General features: G+C 45.8%; 1 protein-coding gene across 3 annotated transcripts in view; it reads left to right on the forward strand.

Moving 5' to 3' along the window:
* The first annotated feature begins 14568 nt into the window (after positions 1-14568).
* The window catches only part of lrrc29 (leucine rich repeat containing 29), a 29667-nt gene continuing 20108 nt past the window's right edge, over positions 14569-24127 (forward strand). Inside the window, exons 1-6 of one of the 3 annotated variants that reach the window (XM_043707483.1) lie at positions 14569-14725; positions 15667-15836; positions 21226-21327; positions 21418-21474; positions 21592-21642; positions 22946-23926. In XM_043707483.1, the coding sequence (XP_043563418.1) occupies positions 15804-15836; positions 21226-21327; positions 21418-21474; positions 21592-21642; positions 22946-23926 (1224 nt within the window). In that variant the 5' untranslated portion in view covers positions 14569-14725; positions 15667-15803. The remainder of the gene's footprint in view (positions 14726-15666; positions 15837-21225; positions 21328-21417; positions 21475-21591; positions 21643-22945; positions 23927-24127) is intronic. The other 2 variants (XM_043707484.1, XM_043707485.1) reach the window with 2 other exon arrangements.

Below are 24127 nucleotides of genomic sequence, written 5' to 3' on the forward strand. Positions count from 1 at the left end.
TATTGCCCATCCCGAGTTCTGCACAAACTGAGTGGCTTGCTGCAGCCATTTCAAAGGGAGGTTTCGGCTGAAGCACATTGCCATGGGTCTGGAGTCACATGTAGGCCAAATTGGGGCAAGGATGGTGGATTTTCCTCTGTAAAGGACAGTTGTGAACCAGATGGGTTTTACAGCAACCAATGATAGTTCCGCATACTCTCCTATCTGTTGTCTCCTATCTCCCCTTATCCAACCTCACTGATATAAATATACAAAGCTTGCGGCTTTAGCACACTGCCATTTTAGTTAGACTATGTTTTGAATACTGCATGTAACTCTGTTTGCCACATTGCCAGGAGGAAATGGTTGCTTTGGAGAGGGTGCATTGAAGGTCTTTCAGGATGTTGCCTGGTCAGGAAGGTTTTAGTTAAGAGAAGAGTTTGAATAAACTCGGATTGTTTTCCCGGAAAAGATGGAGGCTGGGGGACCGACCTGATTATGAGAGGCATTGAGAGGGTGGATGGTCAGAGGCTTTTTCCCCAGGGTGGAAAGGTCAACCACAACAGGGCACAGGTTCAAGGTGAGAAGGGGACAATGTTTATGGGAGATGTGTGGGGGAGATGTGTTCACCCAGAGGGTGCTGGGGGGTCTGGAACACACTGCCAGTGAGGTTGGTGGAAGCAAACACGTTAGCAATGTTTAAGGCATATCTTGATAGAGACATGAATGGGAGGCAAACAAAGGGATAGAAACCACGCATGGTCAATAAGTAATGGGTCTAAATGAGGAATAGGGATTGACACAGGCTAGATGGGCCAAAGGGCCTGTTCCTGTGCTGTATTGTATTGTGTACTGCTGTCAAACACCTGGGGGCTAGCGCATCACTCTGGGTATGTGAGCATAGGGGGTACAATGGCCAACGAACAAGAGCAGGATTCTCACTTCCCTAATGGGTAGCACAGTGGCTCAGTGGTCAGCACTGCTGCCTCATAGCGCCCAGGACCCGGGTTTGATTCCAGCCTCGGGTGACTGTCTGTGTGGAGTTTGCACATTCTCCCCGTGTCTGTGTGGGTTTCCTCCGGGTGCTCCGGTTTCGTCCCACCGTCCAAAGATGTGCAGGTTAGGGTGGATTGGCCATGCTAAATTACCCACTGTGTTCAGGGATGTGCAGGATAGATGCAGTAGTCAGGGGGAAATGTAGGGGAATGGGTCTGGGTGGGATACACTTCGGTGGATCAGTGTGGACTTGTCGGGCTGAATGGCTAGTTCCCATACCGTTTGGATTCTCTGATTCTAACCGCCAGGGCTGGGGCTAAGGGCAGCAGTGCGACCAATCCCTTCAGTACTGACCCAGCCAATTACGCTGCTGTTTGAATGACTACACATCCTGGAACATTGCTCGCAGTTTCAGAATCCGGGTGAATCCCAACCTGAGATGGATAGGTTCCTTTCCACTTTATCACATGGCACCCCAGCCTTGAACAGCCTCACCCAGTCAAATAGCCACTTTCCCAATCTCCAATAACCAACAGATGTGATCGATAGAAGAATTGGTTAAAAAAAACACAACATATTTGAATGACCCCTTTCCAGTCAGCTGGAAATTAACTTTTAATTCTTTGAAGACATTTTGCGAGGAATGGTGACAGGTATCTGGTAGCTTGTGAGTCTAGGTAGCAACCTGACCCATCCCTCAGACTGCTGCCACAAACCCAGATAATTGGGCACATTTCAAACTGCTGAGGTGTAACTAGCCCGTGAGGTCCAAACAGTAACTCGCTTACTGTCGTTCCACGGTGTTTGGAAAAGAACAGTTGATCGACTGTGGGGTGCCTCACAGATAGCCAATATGAGGTTTAAGTTCAAACAGGGCCGATGAGATCAGGGTTGAGAGAAGACGGAGGGGGAGCTGAGATGGGAGGAGAGTTGGGGGAGTGTCCTCTGTGGTGAAAGAAAGATGTCAATAATTGGTGAAACCCAACTGGACATCTGGCTGTGGCTTGACTGCTATTCATTCTTGCAGTAATCCAGCATATTCACTGTCCTTGGTTGCTCAGTCATTAACTCTCCCCCTACTAGCTTGTACTGTGCCTCTCAGTCGACTCTGCAGAGGTGATTGGGGGTTTGAGTCATACCTCTGACTCAAACTCTAGGCTGACACTCCAGTACCATCCTGAGAGAGTGCAGCTCCATCAGTGGCGCAGTCTTTGAGACAAAATATCAAAACCATTCCCCCCCCATCTGTCTGCCAGACAGGCACAAATGATCTCACAGCACTATTTCATCATCATCATAGAATGTTTAAACAGGCCATTTGGCCCAGCAAGTCCACACCGACCCTCCAAAGAGTATCCCATCCAGACCCATTTCCCATACTCATTACTCTACCTTTAGCCCTGACTAATGCACCTAACCTATACATCACTGCACACTATGGGCAAGTTAACATGGCCAAACCAACTGATCTGCACATCTTTGGACTGGGGGAGGAAACCTGAGCAACCAGAGGAAGCCCACGTAGACACGGGGGAGAATGTGCAAACTCCACACAGACAGTCGCCTGAGGCTGGAATCGAACCCGGGTCCTTGGCGCTGTGAGGCGGCAGTGCTAACTATTGAGCCACCATGCCACCCATTTCGAATGAGATCATAAGAGTTCTGCCCAGTTTCTTTGGTTATTATTTAGCCCTCAATGCCATCGCTAGAATATGCACAGGCATGTCAAAGAGGTGAAAACCTGCATTGCTGTCGCACCTTCACGACCTTGGGATGCTCTAAAATGCTTTACAGCTAATGAAGGACTTCCGAAGCGGAGCTGATATTCCAATGCAGGAAATGTAGCATTCCACATGGGCACAGCAAGCTCCCACAGACAGCAATCGAATAAAACCGGACTGTTTGAGAGGCTTGTTTGAGGTATGTATACTGATCTGAACGCAAGGGACAACCTGCTCTATAAAGCAGAGAGGCTACGCTATCCTTTCCACCCCCTGAGAGAACTGAAGTATCATTGAAAAGGTTACGGAACAGAAGGAGGCCACTCATCCCATCGCGTCTGTGCCGGCTCTCGGCAAGAGCGACGCATCCAGCCAGTTCTGCGCTTCCTGCCTCTCTTTTCCCCCCCCACCCCACCTCCCCCGAATCTTTTCTTGCTCTTCAAAGAAAGTTCCATTTGAGAGCCACATTTGAAGCTATAATTCCTGCCACTGGCAGAGTGGCCCGCCACCCTGGGCTCTCCTGAATTGGAGTTCGATTCCAGCCTCGGGCGCCTGTCTGTGTGGAGTTTGCACATTCTCCCCGTGTCTGCGTGGGTTTCCTCTGGGTGCTCTGGTTTCCTCCCACAATCCAAAGATGTGCAGGTTAGGTGAATTGGGCAAAAGTGAGGACCACAGATGCTGGAAACCAGAGTTTAGATCAGAGTGGTGCTGGAAAAGCACAGCAGGTCAGGCGGCATCCTGAGGAGCAGGAAAATCGATGTTTGGATACTGCCTGACCTGCTGTGCTTTTCCAGCACCACTCTGACCTAAACAAAGGTTAGGTGAATTGGCCATGCTGAATTGCCCCATAGTGTCCAGGTTAGATGCATTAGTCAGGGGTAAATGTAGATTAATAGGGTAGGTGACTGGGTCTGGGTGGGATACTCTTTGGTTGTCCCCCTGTCCAGTTTGATTGCGAGGCCTCTTGTCCCACAATTCAAGCCCTTTCAAAACATGTGCATACCAGCCAGCCACCCATGTGATCCTCTTTCTAGTACCTTCTTGATGTTGGTAAGGACCCCCATAGTCGTCCGGCTGAGGGCCAGAGTGGAAGGGAGATGGCTGTTAGTCTGGGGACAGGTACAGGCGGTCAGAGGCTTGCCAACCCAGTCAGACCACATGTGGAGACCTCTAGCTCTGATGTAGTGCAGTACAATGTTTGTCTGTAATCTGTTTATCTGACTGTAATGTTTCTCCTTTTAACTTAATTTCTTATTGTGCAACTTATACTATGAATCCCTGTAAGGCAATGTAGCTTTTTTTTTCTTTATTCAGCATCTACAATTTGTACCCATGTTGGCCCCACTGCACCAGACTCCTGTACTTGGGTACATGTGACAATAAACCGAAGTCTAAATTCTACACACACCCCTCCCTCCACCACTACTATGCAGGTCTTATAGTTGTGCTTTAACAAAGTCTTTTTTAAGTGTCAGATATTAATCCGTCATTGCACAAAAAAGCTTTTCCTTTTGCCGTCCTGGTAATTAGACATTTTATCACATCATTCAGTGGACATTAATATAATATTGATGGTTGCTGCTACCTGGTAATATGCTTGGTCTCAGGGTATTGTGGATGAATATCTGTTCTGAGGAAGGGTCACTGGACCCAAAACGCTAACTCTGATTTCTCTCCACAGATGCTGCCAGACCTGCTGAGCTTTTCCAGCAATTTCTGGTTTTGCTTTTGATTTCCAGCATCCGCAGTTCTTTTGGCTTTTATTGAATATCTGTGGAGCCTGCTGAGATAGGGTTCATAAACTTTACCTTGACTTGAACAACATATCAATGTCAAACTGCTCCAGGACATCTCTGCAGGAGTCCCTCAGGGTAGTGTCCCAGGCCCAACCATCTTCAGCTGCTTCATCTATGACCTTCCCTACAGCATAAGGTCAGAAGTGGGGATGTACGCTGATGACTGCACAATGCTCAACACCATTCACGACTCCTCAGACTCTGAAGCAGACCATGTTCAAATGCAACACGATCTGGACAATATCCAGGCTTGGACTGACAAGTAGACGTAACATTTGCTCCACACAAATGCCAGACACTGACCACCACCAATTACAGACAGTCTAACAACTGCTGCTCGTCATTCAATGGTGTTACCATCACTGAATCCCCTACTATCAACATCGTAGGGGTTACCATTGGCCAGAAGGTCAACTGTTCTCACCACATAAACACAGTGGCTACAAAAGCAGATTGGAGGCTAGGAATACAGAAGTGAGAAATCACCTCCTGGCTCCCCAGCACCTCCCAAGTCTCCCCCAAGTCCATTATCTACAAGGCATAAGTCAGGAGTGTGATGGAATACTCCCCACTTGCCTGGATGGGTGCAGCTCCAACAACACTCAAGAAGCTTGACACCATCCAGGACAAAGCAGCCCACTTGATTGGCAACACATCCACATGGATCCACTCCCTCCACCTCCGATGCTCAGTAACAGCAGTGTATACCATCTACAAGATGTACTGCAGAAATTCACCAAAGATCAACACAGAACATAGAACAGTGCAGAACCTTTTACCCTACTCTAAGATCAAATTAACCTACATACCCTACATTTTACTACCATCCATGTGCCTATCCAAGAGTCGCTTAAATGTCCCTAATGTATCTGACTTTACTCCCACTGCTGGTAGTGCATTCCACACACCCACCACTCTCTGTGTAAAGAACCTCTGTCTGACATCTCCCCTAAACCTTCCTCCAACCATCTTAAAATTATGCCCCCCTCATGACAGACATTTCCACCCTAGGAAAAGGTCTCTGGCTATCGACTGCATCTATGCCTCTCATCATTTGGTACACCTCTATCAAGTCATCTCAGATCCTTCTTCACTTCATTGAGAAAAGCTCTAGCTCTCTCAACCTTTTTCATAAGCCATGCCCTCCAGTCCAGGTAAATCTCCTCTGCACCCTCTCGAAAGCTTCCACATCCTTCCTATAATGAGGTGACCAGAACTGAGCACAATATTCCAAGTGTGGTCTAACCAGGGTTTTATAGAGCTGCAACATAACCTCTAGGCTCTTAAACTCAATCCCCCTGATAATGAAAGCCAACACACCATACGCCTTCTTAACAAACTTCCTATAATGAGGTGACCAGAACTGAGCACAATATTCCAAGTGTGGTCTAACCAGGGTTTTATAGAGCTGCAGCATAACCTCTAGGCTCTTAAACTCAATCCCCCTCTAATGAAAGCCAACACACCATACGCCTTCTTAACAAACCTATCAACTTGGGTGGGAACTGTGAGGGATCAATGGATGTGGATCCCGAGATCCCTCTGTTCCTCCACACTGCCAAGAATCCTGCCTTTAACCCTGTAATCTGCATTCAACTTCGACCTTCCAAAGTGAATCACTTCACACTTTTCCAGTTTGAACTCCATCTGCCATTGCTCAGCCCAGCTCTGTATCCTGTCAATGTCCCATTGCAGCCTACAACAGCCCTCCACACCATCCACCATTCCACCAACTTCTGTGTCATCGGCAAACTTACGAACCCACCCTTCCAACCTCATCTAAGTCATTTACCAAAATCACAAAGAGCAGAGGTCCCAGACAGATCCCTGTGGAACACCACTGGTCACGGAGTTCTAGGCTGAATACTTTCCACCTACCACCACCTTCTGTGGGCCGGCCAATTCTGTATCCAGACAGCCAGATTTCCCTGTATCCCATGCCTCCTTACTTTCTGAATGAGTCTACCAATGGAAACCTTATCAAACATCTTGCTAAAATCCACGTACATCACATCCACTGATTTACCTTCATGAACATGTTTTGTCACATCCTCAAAGAATTCAATAAGGCTTGTGAGGTGTGACTTGCCCCTCACAAAGCCATGCTAACTATCGCTAATCAAAATATGATTTTCCAAATAGTCATAAAACCTGTCTCTCAGAACCCTCTCTAATGATTTGTCCACCATCGAGACTGGTCTCTAATTCCCAGGGTTAGCTCTATTCCCTTTCGTGAACAAGAGGATAACATTTGCCACTCTCCAATCATCTGCTAATACTCCAGTGGACAGTGAGGACACAAAGATCATCGTCAAAGGCACAGCAATCTCTTCCCTCACTTCACGTACTAACCTTGGGTATATCCTGTCTAGCCCAGGGGACTTACCTATCCTCATGTTTTTCAAAATTTCCAGCACATCTTCCTTCTGTTCAAGCATATCAGCTGTCCTCACAAGTACAAGGTCCCTCTTACCAGTGAATACTGAAGCAAAGTATTCATTAAGGACCTCTCCTATCTCCTCTGACTCCAGGCACAAGTTCCCTCCACTATCCCTGATTGGCTTTACCCTCACTCTGGCCATCATCTTGTTCCTCACATAAGTGCAGGACACCTTGGGGCTTTCCTTCATCCTACCCACCAAGGCTTTTTCATTTTCCCTTCTCGCTCTCCTAAGTCCATTCTTCAGTTCCTTCCTGGCTACCTTGTAACGCTCTATATCTCTGTCTGCTCCTTGCTTCGTCAACCTTAAGCAAGCTTATTTCTTCCTCTTGTCTAGCTGTTCCACATCCCTTGTCATCCAAGGTTCCTTCAACCTACCGTCCCTTTATTGCCTCAGTTGGACAAACTTATTCAGTATTTACAGCAAGTGCTCCTTAAACAACCTCCACAGTTCTGTGGTGCACTTCCCTGAGAATATCTGTTCCCAATTTATGCTCCACAGTTCCTGTCTAATAACATTGTAATTCCCCTTCCCCCAGTTAAATACTTTCCCATACTGTCTGCTCCTATCCTTCTCCATGACTATAGTAAAGGTCAGGGAGTTGTGATCACTATCAATGAAATTCTCTCCCACCGAGAGATCTGACACCTGAGTTGGTTTGTTGTCAAGCACTAAATCCAATATGGCTTCCCCTCTAGTAGGCCTATCGGTGTATTCAGTCAGGAATGCTTCATGGACACACCTGACAAAGTCTGCTCCACCCAAACTACTTGCACTGAGGTTTCAATCATTATGAAGGAAGTTGAAGTCACCTATGACAACAACCCTGTTTGTTCTGCACCTTTCCAAAATCCATCTTCCAATCTGCTTCTCTGTTGCTATGGGAGGGGGCCTGTAGAAAACTCGCAATAAGTGACTGCTCCTTTCCTGTTTCTGACTTCCACCCATACTGACTCTGTAGACAAACCCTCCTCGAGGGTTTCTGCAGCTGTGATACTATCTCTGATGAGCAATGCCACTCCCCTGCCTCTTACCTCCCTCCCTATTACTTTTGAAACATCTAAATGCCGGAACATCCAATAATCATTCCTGGTCTTTTGATATCCAAGTCTCCATAATGGCCATAACATCGTAGCTCCAAGTACTGATCCATGCTCTACGTTCAACCCATCACACTGACTGCAACCTTGCCCTATCAACTGTCTATCCTTCCTCACAGATCCTTAGATAGCACCTTCCAAACACATGACCACTTCCAACTAGAAGGACAAAGGCAGCAGGCAGCAGGAACACCCTCTGCAAACCACTCACCAACCTGAACTTGGAAACATATCACTGTTCCTTCACTATCACGTTCAAATGGCATTGTAGATCAACCCACAGCTGGTGGGCTGCAGCAGTTGAAGAAGGCAGCTCATCACCACCTTCCTAAGGGCAACTAGGGACAGGCAATAAATGCTGGCCCAGCCAGCAATGCCCATATCTCACTAATGAATAAATAAAAAACTGAGACTACACCTTGCTATTACGCTGCATTACAGCAAGATCATACTATCATAGAGGAGATGGCGACGTAGTGGCATTATCACTAGATCAGGAATCCAGAGGACTAGGCTAATACTCTGGGGACAAGTGTTTGAATCCCACCATGGTGACATTTGAATCCAATAAAATTCTGGCATTGAAAACAAACCTAATGATAATCCATAACCACTGTTGGCTGCCTGTGGGAGGAAGTGGACTAATGTACTGTCACTGTGATCCAGATGTTCAGGCATATGGGTGCAAAATCCACCACAGCAATGGGGGGGGGGGGGGGGGGGGAGGGGCAGGGGTTTAAATTCAATTAACACATCTGAGATATAAAGCGAGAGTGAGTAATGGTGACTGTAACAATCGCATTCTTTAGGGAATGGAATCTGCCATCCTTACTTCATCACGACAATACGTGACTCCAGCCCGTCAGCAGGGTGTCTGAGTTTTAGTGCGTTTGTATCCCTGCCTCTTAGCTTAGCTTCAAGTCCTACCTCGTACCAGAGGTGAACGGTGTCGTAACATCCGTAAACAGGTTGGTCAGAGAATACGTCTGATGGTGACCATGTAGTCATTGTCAACTGTTGCTTTTAAAAAAAAAGACCTATTGGTTCCCTCTGATGAAGGAAGTCAGCTGTCCTTACCTGGCCTGACCTACACACGACCCCGAGCTCATAACAATTTGGCTAAGTGTCAACCACCTTCTGGAACCAACTAATGAAGGGTGGGCGGCAATGAGGGGCATGGATAGGGTGAATAACTAAGGTCATTTCCCCAGGGTAGGGGAGTCCAAAACTAGAGGGCACAGGTTTAAGGTGAAAAGGGAATGATTTAAAAGGGACCTGAGGGACAACTTTTTCACACAGAGTATGGAATGTGTGTATATGGAATGAGCTACCACAGGAAGTGGTGGAGGCTGGTACAATTACAGCATTTAAAAGGCATCCAGATGGGTATACGAATAGGAAGGGTTCAGAGGAATATTGGTCCAATGCTGGCAAACAGGACTAGATCAGTTTAGGATATCTGGTCGGCATGGACGGGTTGGACTGAAGGGGATGATTCTATGACACCCATATCTCATTGGACGAATAAAGAATGATCATGTTGTGGGTCATCACACCACTTCCTGCAATGAGGTGTACTGTTTCCTGTCACAAAGCAACCCAGTTGACTACAGTAGGGGATGGAGGGGCACTAGATTTGTGTGTATAATAAACCTAAGATTGCTAATTTTCCCAAGACCTGAACCATCTCCAGCACATCTCACTGCCTTAAATGGAACTGAGAGGTGTGGGGCAGTCTTAAAGAATTTAAAAAAAAACTTACATTTTATATAACATTTATCAGGGTGTAACATCCTGAGGTGTGTCACCAGACAAATTTGACTGTCCACACTTCAGGCTCTCTGCCTTTATTCCTGGTGAAGGGCTTTTGTCCGAAACGTTGATTTTGCTGCTCCTCGGATGCTGCCTGAACTGCTGTGCTCTTCCAGCACCACTAATCCAGAATTTGCACAAAAGATGTCAGGGCAGGTGACCGAACCTTTAGTCAAAGAGTCAATGTCAGGGCAGGTGACCGAACCTTTAGTCAAAGAGTCAAGTGTGAGGCATGTGTTAAAGGAAGAAATCGGGGCAGTGAGGTATAGGGATGGATTTCCAGAGGTGGTGCTAGCTCACCATCGCCAATGGTGGAGCAAGAGGTTACACTTAAAGGAGTGCAGGAGATTGTGAGATTGGAGGAGATTACGGAGATAGAGAGGGATTGAGCTATGGGAAAGAATTGGACATTCTGGATTTAATATTGAGTTGTTGCTGGGCTGTGAGTCATTGCACGCGGGGGTGGGGGTGTGAGTGCTCAGTAAATGGAATTTAGTGCAAGTGAGGACACGGCCTACAGAGTTGACATCACCTTAGGTTTATGTCAAGGTCTGAACAGCCTTTGCAAGCAACACCGCCATCTCTTGGTCAGGCATGGAGGGTACAGATCAACATGGCAAGGACAGTCAGTTTGTTCACCCAGTCACTGATTCAATTGCACTGAAAGACGTTCAGTGTTTTGGTACCTGTGCTCTGGCGTGTTAGCTGCTTTGGCCCTCGATGGGTTCCAGAGGGAGGTGACCAGAAGCCTCAGAGCCTTGGAGTACAGGACGGGACAATTGACAAGGACCTCCTGTACTCCCTGAGGCACTCTGCAGTGGCGTCAGGAGTGAATGCTTCCAGAAGTGGGGGTGGGATGGGGGCAGGGGAAGGAAATCCGATCAAATCAGGGTAAGACAGAGTGATTATTTCCTGTTGTGAGCGAACCTGTGAGGGGAGGTGTGAGTGAATAAGATTGAGAGTGACTGTGTAAATGAGTTTGAATGATTGAATATTTAACAAATGAATGTGTGAGTGAATAAGAGTGTCAGAGAATGAGTGTGTGAGTGAGACTGTGAATGAGTGTGTGTGTGAAGGAGTGTGAGTAATGAGTGAGCAATTAAATGAGTCAAGTGAATGAATGCGTGAATGATTGAGAGTGTGAGTGAAAATGTGTGTGTGAGAGTGAATGAATCAGTGAGTGAGTGAGTGAGTGAATGAGAATGTGAATAAGTGTGTGCGAGTGGGAAAGTGCAAATGAATGTGTATTTGAGTGAGAATGTGAATGAATGGGTGAATGAATGACTTTCTGAGTAAGAGTGTGAATGAATGAGTTGTGTGAGTGAGTGAATGAGTGCATAATTAAGATTATGAGTATGTATGAGTGAGAGTGTGAATGAGAATGTGAGAGTGTGAATGAATGACTGACTGTATGAGTGAATGTGAATGAATGCGTGTGTGAGTGCAAGAGAATGAGTGCAAGTCAGTGCGCATGTGAGTGACAGTGTGAATAGGTTTGTGAGTGTGAGCGAGTGTGTGTGTGTGAGTGAATGAATGAGCTGATGAAAGTGTGTGTGTGTGCAAGAGAATTATGATAATGGAGAAGGTAGTGGTCCCAGAGAGCAGTGCAGCCAGAGGCGTATCTGCCACACCATGGACAGCTCGGCTGTATGGAAGTGGGGATGGAGAATGGAAGAGCAATAGTGGTGGGATGTTCTATTGTTTGACAATTCTGCAGATGTAAAGGTGACTCCACGATAGTGAACTCACTGGTGCCAGGATCAAGGGTCCTGAGTGGTTGCAGGAGGGTGTTCCTGCTGGAAGAGGGTAAACAGCCAGAGGGCCACATTGCTACCAATGACATGGCAGGAAGAGGGATGGCATGCTGAAAGCAGAACTTAGGGACTTAGTCACCCCATTACTATTCATTACAAATAAGTAGATTCTAACTACAGATAAACAATGACAAACTGCCGACATGAAACTACTAGTTAAAATGCTAACTCACTTATTCACCCTGTACACACATACAGACAAAATTAAATGGATGTTAAGGGCACAGGGAAGGCAGCTCAGTGAAACCTGTCTGCAGGGTTGACTGAGATGATTTTTCTGCGGATTGGAACACTAATTCTCAAACTTCCTTCTGCAGATACATTCACACATTTGCAGAAGGCACAGGGTGACAGGTTCATATCTATAAAAGTCTCTGCCTCACTAATTAAAAAAGTTCTAACTTGCAGCAAAGTTGAGGGTAGATGAACTGGCTATCTTCAGACTTGCGAGGATTTATTCCACAAAGTGAAAACAGCTCCTTCTGTTTCAGATGTCCAATGGCTTCTACCACCACGGTCACACACCAAGTTCTTCAGACACATTGGGAGCCAAACATATAGTTATCGGCAGGCAGGAAGCCAATATCATCAAAAACTGGTTTCACAGACCATTCAGCTATTTGTTGCTGGCCAAATTTCCATTTGCTCACAGTCCTCTGGCTCCAGCTCATCTGTGACTAGGTTTTACCCGCTGCTTGAAGTAACAGCTCTAAAAACAGCACTGACAATGAGCGTCCAGTAACTTGTCTCCACAATTCCTTCTATAATCCACAGCCTTTGGGTGGCACAGCGGCTCAGTGGTTAGCATTGCTCCTCACATTGTCAGGGACCTGCGTTCGATTCCCACCTCAGGTGACTGTCTGTGTGGAGTTTGCACATTCACCCTGTATCTGCGTGGGTTTCCTCTGGGTACTCTGATTTCTTCCCATAATCTAAAGATGTGCACGGTAGGTGAACCGGCCATGCTAAATTGCCTGTTAGTGTTCTGTGATGTGTAGGTTAGGTGCATTGGTCAGGGGTAAATGTTGGGTGAGGGAATGAGTCTGGTTGATTTCAGAGGGTTGGTGTGGACTTGTTGGACCTGTTTCCACGCTGTAGGAATTCTATAATTCTTTAAAAAAGTCCTTTTCCTATATCAGGTCACAACCAAAAATACAGGAAAACACAATTTTTAGACTGTGAAGGAGAAGACTCCTGGTTGCTGAATGTAAGCTTGAAGAACAAATCAGGAGCCACCTGATAAAGGAGTAGCACTCCGAAAGCTATAACCTGGTGTTGTGTGATTTTTAAGATCATAAGTAGAGTTGCAATTATGTTCCTCAAGATAGAAGTTGCTAGTTACACCTCATCTACATGCATTTCTTTTTTATTTGTGCTATTACTACCTCTTTTGCTTTTCTGTTATTCTTTTTGCCTAGAATCCCTCCTTTCATTGTTCTTCCCTTTTATTGTTTCTCTCTCCCTCCCTTTCCATTAACTGTCTACCTTCTTCAAACCTGTTAAACGTTTATCCAAATCTGATAAAGATGCATCAACTTGGAATGATATATTTGTTTTTGGCTCCACAGATGCTGCTTGGTATTTCCAGTATTTTCTGTTTTTTTCTTGTTCCTTGTCAGCCTCAGAGCTTTACGGTGGCTCAGTGGTTAGCACTGCTACCTCACAGCTCGAGGGACCTGGGTTCGATTCTAGCCTCGGGCGACTGTCTGTGCGGAGTTTGCACATTCTCCCTGTGTCTGCATGGGTTTCCTCCTGGTGCTCCAGTTTCCTCCCGCAGTCCGAAGACATGCAGGTTAGGTGAACTGGCTATGCTAAGTTGTCCACAGTGTTCAGGGATGTGGAGACCAGGTGCAATAGTTAGGGGAATGGGTCTGGGTGGGATACTTTTCGGAGGGTTGGTGTGGATTGTTGGGCCAAATGGCCTGTTTCCACACTGTAGGGTTACTATGAATAATTGGAACAGGAGTCATCATTCCACTCCCTCCACCTCAATCTGGCCCTTGCAACCTTCTCTGCCTTTCAATAAGATTTTTTCTCACTGAGTTTTACATTCCGATACCAACATTGTAATCCTTCATTCCTTTCTAACCTCGAACACGACTAACTCTGCATTTGAATATACTCAAATAGATTGTTTTCTATCCATTGGATAGCCATTTGGGGAAGACATTTTTCCTGATTTCAGTCTGCCACCCCTCTTGATGTCAGGGCTGGAACATTGTAAGATTTTAATTAATAATCTGAGAGCCAGGAACCATTCATTATTAAAGACAGGGAGGAGTTAGGGATGCCTTCTCTCCCACAAAACAAGTGCTGGAGAAACCTACCCCTGGTCTGAGGAGACAAAAATGCTGCCAGACTTACTGAGTTTCCGCTTTTGTTTCAGGTCTACAGTATACAGTATTTTATCTTTGTTTTAGTGCTTCTCTCCCAGCCTTGACAATGTCAACACTTTACCAACATGGCCACCGTGCCTTTAAATGTATTACAGCAGACATGGTCCTCCATTACCAACATGGCCACCATGCCTTTACATCTATTATAGCAGACATGGTCCTCCATTACCAACATGGCCACCGTGCCGTTACATGCATTACAGCAGACATGGTCCTCCATTATCAATATGGCCACCATGCCTTTACCTGTATTACAGTAGACATGGTCCTCCATTACCAACATGGCCACCACGCCTTTATCTGTATTAGAGTAGATATAGTTCTCCATTACCAGCATGGCCACTGTGCTTTAATCTGGATGACATTACCAACATGGCCAACCACTGCCCTCGTTCCCCGATGTGCGCAGGCGTGGTAGGGCGGACGTTCCCGGCGTGCAGAGCGGCAGGATCGCCTTCCCACGTGAGTGCAATCGCCATGGTTACACTGGGTTGCTGGGGGAGGAGAGAGCAAAGTGGTAGAGTAGTTAGTGATGGTCAGGAGGAATGGGGAAATAGGCAAGAGTGAAATAGAAATAGATAGGGAGTGAGTGAGGGCCAGGGTAATATTCAAACAGAGTGAGAGGGAGGGTCAAGGATGCTGTGACTGTCAAGAGTCAGGTCACAGAAAGGTCAGTGTCTGTCTTCTAGATGTCAGAAAGTCAAGATGTTCATTGAGAGGGGAAAACATTCATTTTGAAGCTACAGCATTGAGGCTGAGAATAATAAAACAATCAGGAAGAGGGGAACAGGTTAACGAGAAGGGATAATATTTTCTTTTTTTTTCTTCCACCTAAGTGCGGTAGTGCTTATTTTATCCCCAGCACCCATGGTGTGTGTGTATAGGTGTGAGACACAGTGAAAGACACAAAGTGCACGAATCTTTATTCAATTTCCACCACCAGGAAGATAGGAAAACACCCGGGTGGCCAGTGACAAACACTGCCCTTCACATCAAAGGGCAGTGCTGTGTAGAAGGGATAATATTAAAATGAATGAGGCAATAAAGATAATTACCCGGCGAAAAACAAGTTTCTGCCGTGACGTCATACAGTGACTAGGTGTTGGGGTGTGCTGTGAATATAGGGGTGCAAGTTACACAAGGAGTACAAAGTGATTGTAATCCAAGAGCTGTTTGTTCACAATAAAATGCACGGTTGGAAATTGGAGAGGGTTAAACCTCACCCAGATTACAGAGGAGAGTACGTGACTGACTGAAATCTATGCAGATTGTGAGGAAGTAAGGATAATGAAGGAGGAGGTACCCATTGTTGCTGCCTGTAGAAAGAGACGTGTATCCTGGAGTTTGCTTTCTAGCAAGCACCATTGATCCTAGAAATTCAGCACTGAACGTGTGAAATTTCCAAATTATACTCATCTGAACAGTGGAGAACTGTGCAAAAGTAGATAATGTTCAAAGCTTGCATTGTCTTGTTGAGCTGTTTTAACACATAGATGAAGTTTAGCTCAATGATATCATGACTGTCATTGGAACAACATGATACAATTAAATTATAAAAATAACATGCTATGCTGCTTAAACACATTTTTAAGAAAAATTCTCTTTCTCTAGTATACCAGGACCAATACACAAGCAAATCTGGAGGAGTGGTTTCAGAAGCTGCCACTGGGCTGTTCAACTGGAAGCTGGCTGCACATAGGAAGGTCTGTCCTGAACCTAGAACCAAATGCTGGTGAAATTATTATCAAATGGAAAACGAAGCACCGAATTTGCCTGTGGAGGTACAGCAATTTAATTCTGCTTTTGGTTTGACTAGTCTTTCAACTTTATGTCATTAATTCTAGGCTTGATTATTCTAATGCTTCTCTGACTAGCCTCCATATTGAGCTTCTCCAAAGTTCTGTGATCAGTATATTACCTTCCAACAGGTTCTGTTCATGCATCACCCTTTCCCTTGTTGATTGATTGGTCCCTGAGCCAGGCAACACTTAAATTTGAAAACAAGAATGAGAGCTTTAAATCGATCAATGATCCATGAAAGCTCATTGGTTACTTTCGCTCTGGGAAAAGGTTTTGAATAAGTGTAAGTTTATGAGATTTTTAAAATAGATCAGTTTCTTTGTTGGAATCTGTACTTCTGATGGTTTATCGAAGGATTATTAAGCAGCTCTTTCCACGGGCTGGTAACCAAAACATTGCTCAGGGCACAACTAAAACCCTTATTTTCACATTCAATTTTCTGTCGTTCATCACACAAACCAAACAAGCCCTTGTCCTCTACAGTTCATCATCCCTTGTGAGCTGTTCATTGAGTTTGCTGCTGACCATGTCATTGTGCAGAAGGGAGCACATTCATCTCCAAATGTAACTGTAATCAGAAGATAAAAAACCCTAGATTTTCCATTTGGACAAAATGCTGGATTTAAGAATAATGACATCTAATTTCACATTGTTTACCTCCACTCCAGTTTTCATGGAATTACTCCCCTCGTGTTGGTGTCAATGTGTGCAGTCTTTTAACCAAGGTATTGAGGTGAAAGAACCAAGGCAGAATGCCGTCAGTGTTGGCAATGTGTTATTTGGCAAATGTAAACCCCCAGACCTAAGCAGCAGCTATCTCACGTTTTTGAATTTTAGTCTGTCGAGGGACACTCCTCAGTAATGTGTGTTATCGATTGTGTCTCTCCACAAGTGCGGAAGGGGCTTGTACTGAGGTGGTGACTGGCTGTGCGAGGGCCCTGGCTAGCCCTGAACATGTTTGTCAAGGAACTCAGTCCCACTGCGGTAGTTCAAAGCCTGCCATTTGACAGATGGGGTTTGTCACAAGGAATTTGTTACTGATTTCCTGTGTTTCCCATTCCTTGATGTGAAGGATGTTGAATGACACAATGAGATAGATCACTAGTTCTGTAGTAATAGGGGACTCAACCTCAAGCTTCATTTTCTGTTTATTATATTCTTGCTCCTGTACGTTACTCAGGGATACAGTTGGTACAGAATCTTTTGAGTTTAAAGTTGCAGTCTCAAACTTTGGTTTGGGCCATAACTAACCTTTACAGGATAGAAGCAGGCCTTTTTCCCTGCTCCTGCAAAGGTTTCAAATTGAACTGTTTAGTTTGCATCATCTGCAGTAGATTGAGAGATGTACAAAATGGGAGAAGTGTTTTAAATGATTCAAGAGATTGCAACTGTTGTGTTTGATAGAGACGGAAAGGCTTCTTGTTGGAACTGGACTTGGGTGGATGCAGGTATAGTTACAATGTTTAAAAGACATTTGGATAAGTATGTGAATAGGAAAGGTTTGGAGGGATATGGGCCAAATGCAGGCAAGTGGGACGTTTATTTTGGGATTACGTTCAGCAAGGGTCTATTTCCATGCTGTCTGACTCTCTGTGCTAAAATGGTGGGGTTGTGATCTCTTATCTCTGCAGTTTCTTGTTATTTTGAAGGGAAACATCTTTGAAGAACTTGATACCCATGGCACAGGCATTTATATGAGTCAAGTGACCCATGTCTGTAAATAAAAGGAAAAAAGCTTTCCCAGTCCCCACTTCCCCATTCATTCTTTTAATAAGGTGTTTCTGGCAAACGTTCCCTTGTTCCAAGCATCATTGTTCATGCGTGAGTGTCAGTGGGTAGGCAAAGTGAGCTTGAATGTCCGTAGCACCTTCCACAACCTCAGAATGTCCCCATGTACTTCTTGAAGTGTATCTGCTCTTGGATTGTAGCAAATGATGCAGCCAATTGTGACGTAAACCAGTAAGATTTAGTGAAACGAAATCAGAAAATGCTGAAAATACTCAACACCTCTTTCAGCATCAATGAGAAGAGAGGACCTTTCTTCCAAACCGAAGGAAGGTCGAAATGTTTTGACCAAGAGAATGGTGAGGGAAACAGCAAAAGGTTTAGATCTGGATAGGATATAGGGCAGGACAGTTAAAATGACAAAAGTTTTCAAGGTTGTCCTAAGATTTGTCTGGAGTGACTGTGAATGGCAGAGTAGTTTTTTGGAGAACTTTTCAGCTCTTCCTATTAGGGCAGTGCATCTTGAGAGGGCAGATGTTTAATGTGTCATTCGAATAATGGCACCTCTGATGGTCCCTCAGTACCGTACGAAAACAACAGCTGGATTTTGTGCCAAAGTCGCTTGTGTGGGATTTGAACCCATATCACTCTGAAAGGTGGGAGTGCTACCAACTGAGCCATGTCTGGCATCCATAGTGTATTTGGTTGCAAGAGACTCGGCTACCAATCAGGTGCTTTCTCATCGTCGGTGCGATGGTGGCCTAGCACCGATAATGAGGCACAGCAGGATCCCTGGTTCTTTAGAACTCTGAAGTATTAATGACACTAACCTCATCACAACCATTCAAGAAATTGAACCCAAGACTGCCCTGGTCTGTGCAGCGTACTAGATAAACTCCCTGAACTGACAGGGTTTAACAATGCTTGTTTATTCTGAAAAGCCATTTTAGCAAAAGCATTCAGAACTTGTAGTGAATGGAACTTGTATCCCCAATGGCCAGGTAATTGCTGAGTGACTGTGACCAGAAGAATGGACTTCTGTGGATGCTCTGCATATCACTGCAAGAGTATATGGAGTTAGAATGAGTCACCGGCAATTGATATCTATTACAGCTGGCTGATTTCATCACAATAAGGACAACTTGAAAATCTTTACTTCAGAATAGGGTGGAAAAGTGGCATATTATTGATGTGCAGAGACTGACATTCCAGAACAATGAGATACAAAGTGATCTGGGTATCCAGGGACATGAATCACAAAAAATTGGGAAGCAGGTACAACCAATGCTGGAAAAGGCAAATGGAAGATTGTTGCTTATTGCAGGAAGAACAGAATATGAAAGTCTTGGTGTTTTGTCACAGTTGTACAGGCCTTTGGTGAGACCACATCTAATATACTGTGCCTAGTTTGGTCTGCTTATTTAGGTAAGGATATATTGCATTAGAAGCAGTACAGAGAGCATTCACTCGACTGATTCCTGGGATGAGAATGTTTTTCCTCTGAGGAAAAGTCAGGTAGACCGGACCTGTGTCTATTGGAGTGTCAGAGAATGAGAGCTAATCTCAACATAATGTGTCAGATCCTGAGCAGATTTGGGTGCTGATTCTAGAGACTAGAACTAGCGAGCAGAGTTTAAAAATAAAGGACTTCCTATTTAAGGGGCAGAGATGAGGAGAATTTTTTTTCTCTGGGAGTCGTGAGTCTGTGGAACTCTCTGTCCCAGAGTGTGGGTGGTGGCAGGATCATCAAATGCTTTTAAGGCAAAGCTAAGGAGAATTGTGATTCACGTGGGTGTCAAAAGTTATCAGGAGGTAGGCAGGAAATCAGAGTTGAGGCCCAACAGGCATGTGGGGGTGAATGGCCTTTTTGTGCTCCTTACTTGTACGTTCAATACAAAAATGGTCAAATTAGGTGCGTTGCTTCTTTATAACAGTTTCTTTCGGATTTCTTTGAATTTGCTACACTATAGCTCACCATGGCCTTTGGTTTCAGTATTTCCTCAGAGGATGTTGAATATGGATCTGGGATGAGCTTTATGTAAAACAGAAGTCCCTTTTCAGCCTGCAGAATGGTTCTGTGCTTGATTTCCAGTAGGGTGGCACGGTGGCTCAGTGGTTAACACTGCTGCCACACAGCACCAGGGACCTGGGTTTGATTCCACCCTTGGGCGACTGTCTGCGTGGAATTTGCACAGTCTCCCATGTGCACGTGAGTTTCTTCTGGGTGCTCTGGTCTCCTCCCACAGTCCAAAGATGTGCTGGTCAGGTGGATTAGCCATGGGAAATGCTGGGATAGCATATGGCGGATGAGTTTTGGGTGGGATGCTCTTTGGGGGGGTTGGTGTGGACTTGACGGGCAGAATGGCCAGCTTCCACACTGCAGGGATTTTTCGATTCCATCATTCGTTATCAGCATTTGGACAGATCCGGGTGCAGACCAATTGCGTGTGGGTCCAGCATTGGGGTGCCATAACTCCAGATTGGAAGAAAGTCATCCTCAGAGTCCAAAGAGCTGCCTAAAAATGAGAAGATGACTACTGGTGGGCAAGGGAATGCTCCAGATGTTTTATTTTCAGTTTGATCTGGGCATCACTGGCAAACGACATTCCCTCGATGCTGCGTGTAGCTGCTCCAGTGGTATGTGCCCGGTGTTTGGTCTGCCAACACAGATTGCAGCATTGACTCCTGCTTCTGGAAGTCGTTACTGCGCATCGACCTCTGAGGTCCACGCAAAAACAAAAAAAAAAATTTACAGGCAAAGTTGCTGGCTAGCCAGTATTTATTGACTGTCTCAAATTGGCCAGCTGCCGTGGTGAAATTTGAACCCATACTGCCCAGAGCATAATCCTGGCTTGCTGGATTCTTCATCCAGTGATATTATCACTAGGCCACCATCGTCCCTTTCTGCAGATGCATGAGGTTTACTTGTGTTGTATTGGTGGTGCAGAACCCCATCTCTCTCCCACCCTCCACCACCCTTCACGTTGGGACGTCATGTTGAGGTTGTACAGGACATTGGCAAAGCCCCTTGCAGAGTACTGTATCCAGTTCTGGTCGTCTTGTTATAGGAAGGATATTATTAAGCTGGAGAGGGTTCCGAAAAGGTTCACCAGGATGTTGCTGGAAATGGAGGGTTTGAGTTATTAGGAGAGGCTGGTAGGGTTGGGACTTCTTTCACTGGACCGTGAGAGGTTGAAGGGTGACCTTTATAGAGCTTTATAAAATCATGGGGGGTCTAGGTAAGGTGAACGGCAGGTGTCTTTTTCCCTAGAGTGGGGGATTTCAAGGTTAAGGGGCATATTTTTGAGAGAGATTTAAAAAAGACATGAGGGACATTTCTTTTACACAGAGAGTGGTTGGTGTCTGAAATGAACTTCCAAAGGGAGTGGTGGATGTGGGTCCTTTACAATGTTTAAAAGACATTTGGATAAGTATATGAATAAAGTGTTTAGAGGGATATGGACCAAGTGCAGTCAGGGGTGGGACTAGTTTTGTTTAAGATTATGGTCAGTGTGGACAAGTTGGACCAAAAGGTCACTTTCCGTGCTGTGTGACTCACTGACTGAAACCTTGTTTCTCAAGGAGCTTTTAACTCAATCTAAGTTTCTATAACGGCATTCGTTTCTATTGTTCTTTTGTTAAAAGGTGATCTCCTACATTCTGCATTTCCTGTCTATGTCTGACAGGAAGGAAGCATCTTTGGTGAGCAAAGCTTGGTACACTGCCTTTCTGGACCAAAGTCTCCAGGTAACTCTCTTTTCTTAAAAAAACAACAACTTGGTATGCTTTATATTTTGAACCCTCCACCTGAAGGCACTGACTCTTTCTCAATCCTAGATACGGGGATGCAGGATTCAAAAGATGGGATTCCTCCATGCGCCTGATCTCATTTTGGTCTGTTCTCCCCACATGTCTGCAGTTTCCAGGAAGTGTTTATTAACTAGCAAGCAGGATTAGAGATGCTGTCTGATACATTATTGTTTTTTTCCTTCCTTCTGTTTCCCATCCCAGGTACAATGTAATGGACAATTGAAACACTGCTGCCCTCACCCAGTGGATCAGGTAACTCAACATTAACAGCCACTCCAGAAGCAGTCCTCTCCTCCTTTATGGGAAGAAGTCCCTGTAATGTTGAGGAGGATCCTCAGGGAATGTCAAACTGAGAGCGAGAACTGAGGACTGAACCAGACTGGGGAATTGTGGTCACAGTGAAGGGAATTCTGATGGGCAGTTCTTGAGAGTGTTAAAAATCTTAAAATGATCACAATTAGGGTGGGAGTGTAGGTGTATGGGACAACATTGAGAGAGAGTGGGAAAAGTGAGGGTCTGGGTCCGAACCATGTGAGTGGCTATTGTCAGCAGGAGTCCACCTTATGGACAATGGAAGGTCAACAAGGGTAGGGGGTTTTCCCGCTTTATAGATACTGAAGCAGTCTATTTCCAAATGCAGCAAGACCTGGACAATATCCATGCTTGGGCTGACAAATGGCAAGTCACATTCTCTTTACACAAGGGCCAGGCAGTGATCAGCTCCAACAAGGCAGAATCATACCATTGCCCCATGACATTAAATGGTACTACCATCATTAAATTCCCCCATTAGCAACATCCTGGGGGTTACCATTGATCAGAAGCTAAATTGGGCCAACCATATAAACACAGTTGCTGCAAGAGCAGACCAGAGTCTAGAAATCGTGCAGGTGAGTAATTCACTGCTTGACTCCCCAAAGCATATCCACCATCTACAAGGCACGAGTCAGGAGTGGGATAGAATACTTCCCACTTGCCTGAATGGGTGCAGCTGCAGCAACACTCAAGAAGCTTGACACCATCTAGGTCAAAGCAGCCCGCTCACTTGGGCACCACATCCACTCCCTCCACCACCAATGCTGAACCGCAGCAGTGTGTACTATTTAGAAGGTGCACTGCAGAAATTGATGAAGGGTCCTTAGACAGCACCTTCCAAACCCACAAGCCCTTCCAGCCAGAAGAACCAGGCAAAATACATGGGAACACCATCACCTGAGAGTTCCCTTCTCATGCACTGACAATCCTGATTTGGAAATACATTGCCGTTCCTTCGTTGTTGTTGCTATAGCAATCTCCCTCCCTTATGGCATTACGGAAGTGGGGCATGAGTGCATTTCTTTAACACATTCTGAAGGCTGATAGGTCATTGGGACTGCAGCAGATCAAGAAAGTAGCTCAACTAGGCATGGAGAATAAAAGGAGGTTTGTCTTCCTTCATTGAAATTAAGGCACCTGATGTTACTTGGTTTGGAATACTACCTGTATTAGAAGAGAGAGAACTCAGCAAAGATCTTCTGAATGTCATTATCTAACTACTGTTGGCTTTCTTGTACAGAGCAATGTTTTCTATCACCTCCAAGGGACGTCTGAATCTCTGGAGTTGATCAGATGCTTGCGGCGGAGACAGAGTCTCTGTGTGGCTCTGAGCAACTTCGATGGCTCACCTACCTCAACAATGGTTATTCAGAACATAGCTCTCCACCTGGCCCCCTGTCTGAAGAATCTCTTGCTGCGAGACAGCAACATCACTGAGAGCTCCTTCGTGGATCTGGTCCCCTTGTGCCGCAGCCTGTGGGGGCTAGATCTCAGCTGCTGCAACAGCCTTTTCAAGCCTGGCACCTTGATGGAGAACGCAGAGATCAAAGCCAGAACGACGGAAGCCCTGATCGATCTCCAGGAGCTGAATCTCTCCAACCTGCGGTATCTCTCCGACCTGACCTTCAATCGGCTTACTGACTGCAAGCCCAAGCTCAGAAAGCTGGCTCTTGCTGGCTGCCCCATCGTCTTTGAGTTAGATCCTTACCGAGGAGTGAAAGTGTGCAATTCCATGTGCACGCTGTCGCTGAACAACATCCTCTGCTTTATAGACAGGCAGGCGGCCACGCTGAAGTGGCTAGATTTTAGCCACACCAGTATCACGAGCGAAGCTGTACAGTTGGTGGTGCAGGTGCCCGGGCTTCAGCTGGAGGGACTGGCGCTTCGACACTGTAAGGATTTGACGGATGGTGCAGTCTGTGCCATCTGCTCTTGCCAGCCACGCCTCACCAGCCTGGACCTCACTGGTTGCTGCGAGCTGACTGACAAGTCTGTTTTGGCCGTGGCCAACCTACAGTTCCTGGAGCGCCTCTTCCTGGGCAAGGTCCGACTCGTGACTGACCGCGGGCTGAAGAACCTGTCCGCCATCCCCACCCTGCAAGCCCTTGACTTGTCCGAGTGTTACCAGGTCAGTGGTCTTGAACTGGTCAATGGACTCGCCTTGCCGTACGCCACACCGACTTTACTCAGTCTCAACTTCAGCTGCTGCACCATGGTGAAAGTAAGTCACGCTTGCCGCGCTGTACTGAACATATAATAACGTCCCTGAATTTTCAACCCAGTCAGGGATGAGGGAGGCCTTGAAATCTGGGACAGGAGCTCACTTTTTACCTTGAGTTTTCGGCCAATTTTTAAAAAATCTGAGATGTCCAATTCCACTGGAATATACGGAATGCTCTGCCCCAGAAAGCCAAGTCTCTGG

This window comes from Chiloscyllium plagiosum, chromosome 17, assembly GCF_004010195.1.
Source record: "Chiloscyllium plagiosum isolate BGI_BamShark_2017 chromosome 17, ASM401019v2, whole genome shotgun sequence".
Lineage (NCBI taxonomy): Eukaryota > Metazoa > Chordata > Chondrichthyes > Orectolobiformes > Hemiscylliidae > Chiloscyllium > Chiloscyllium plagiosum.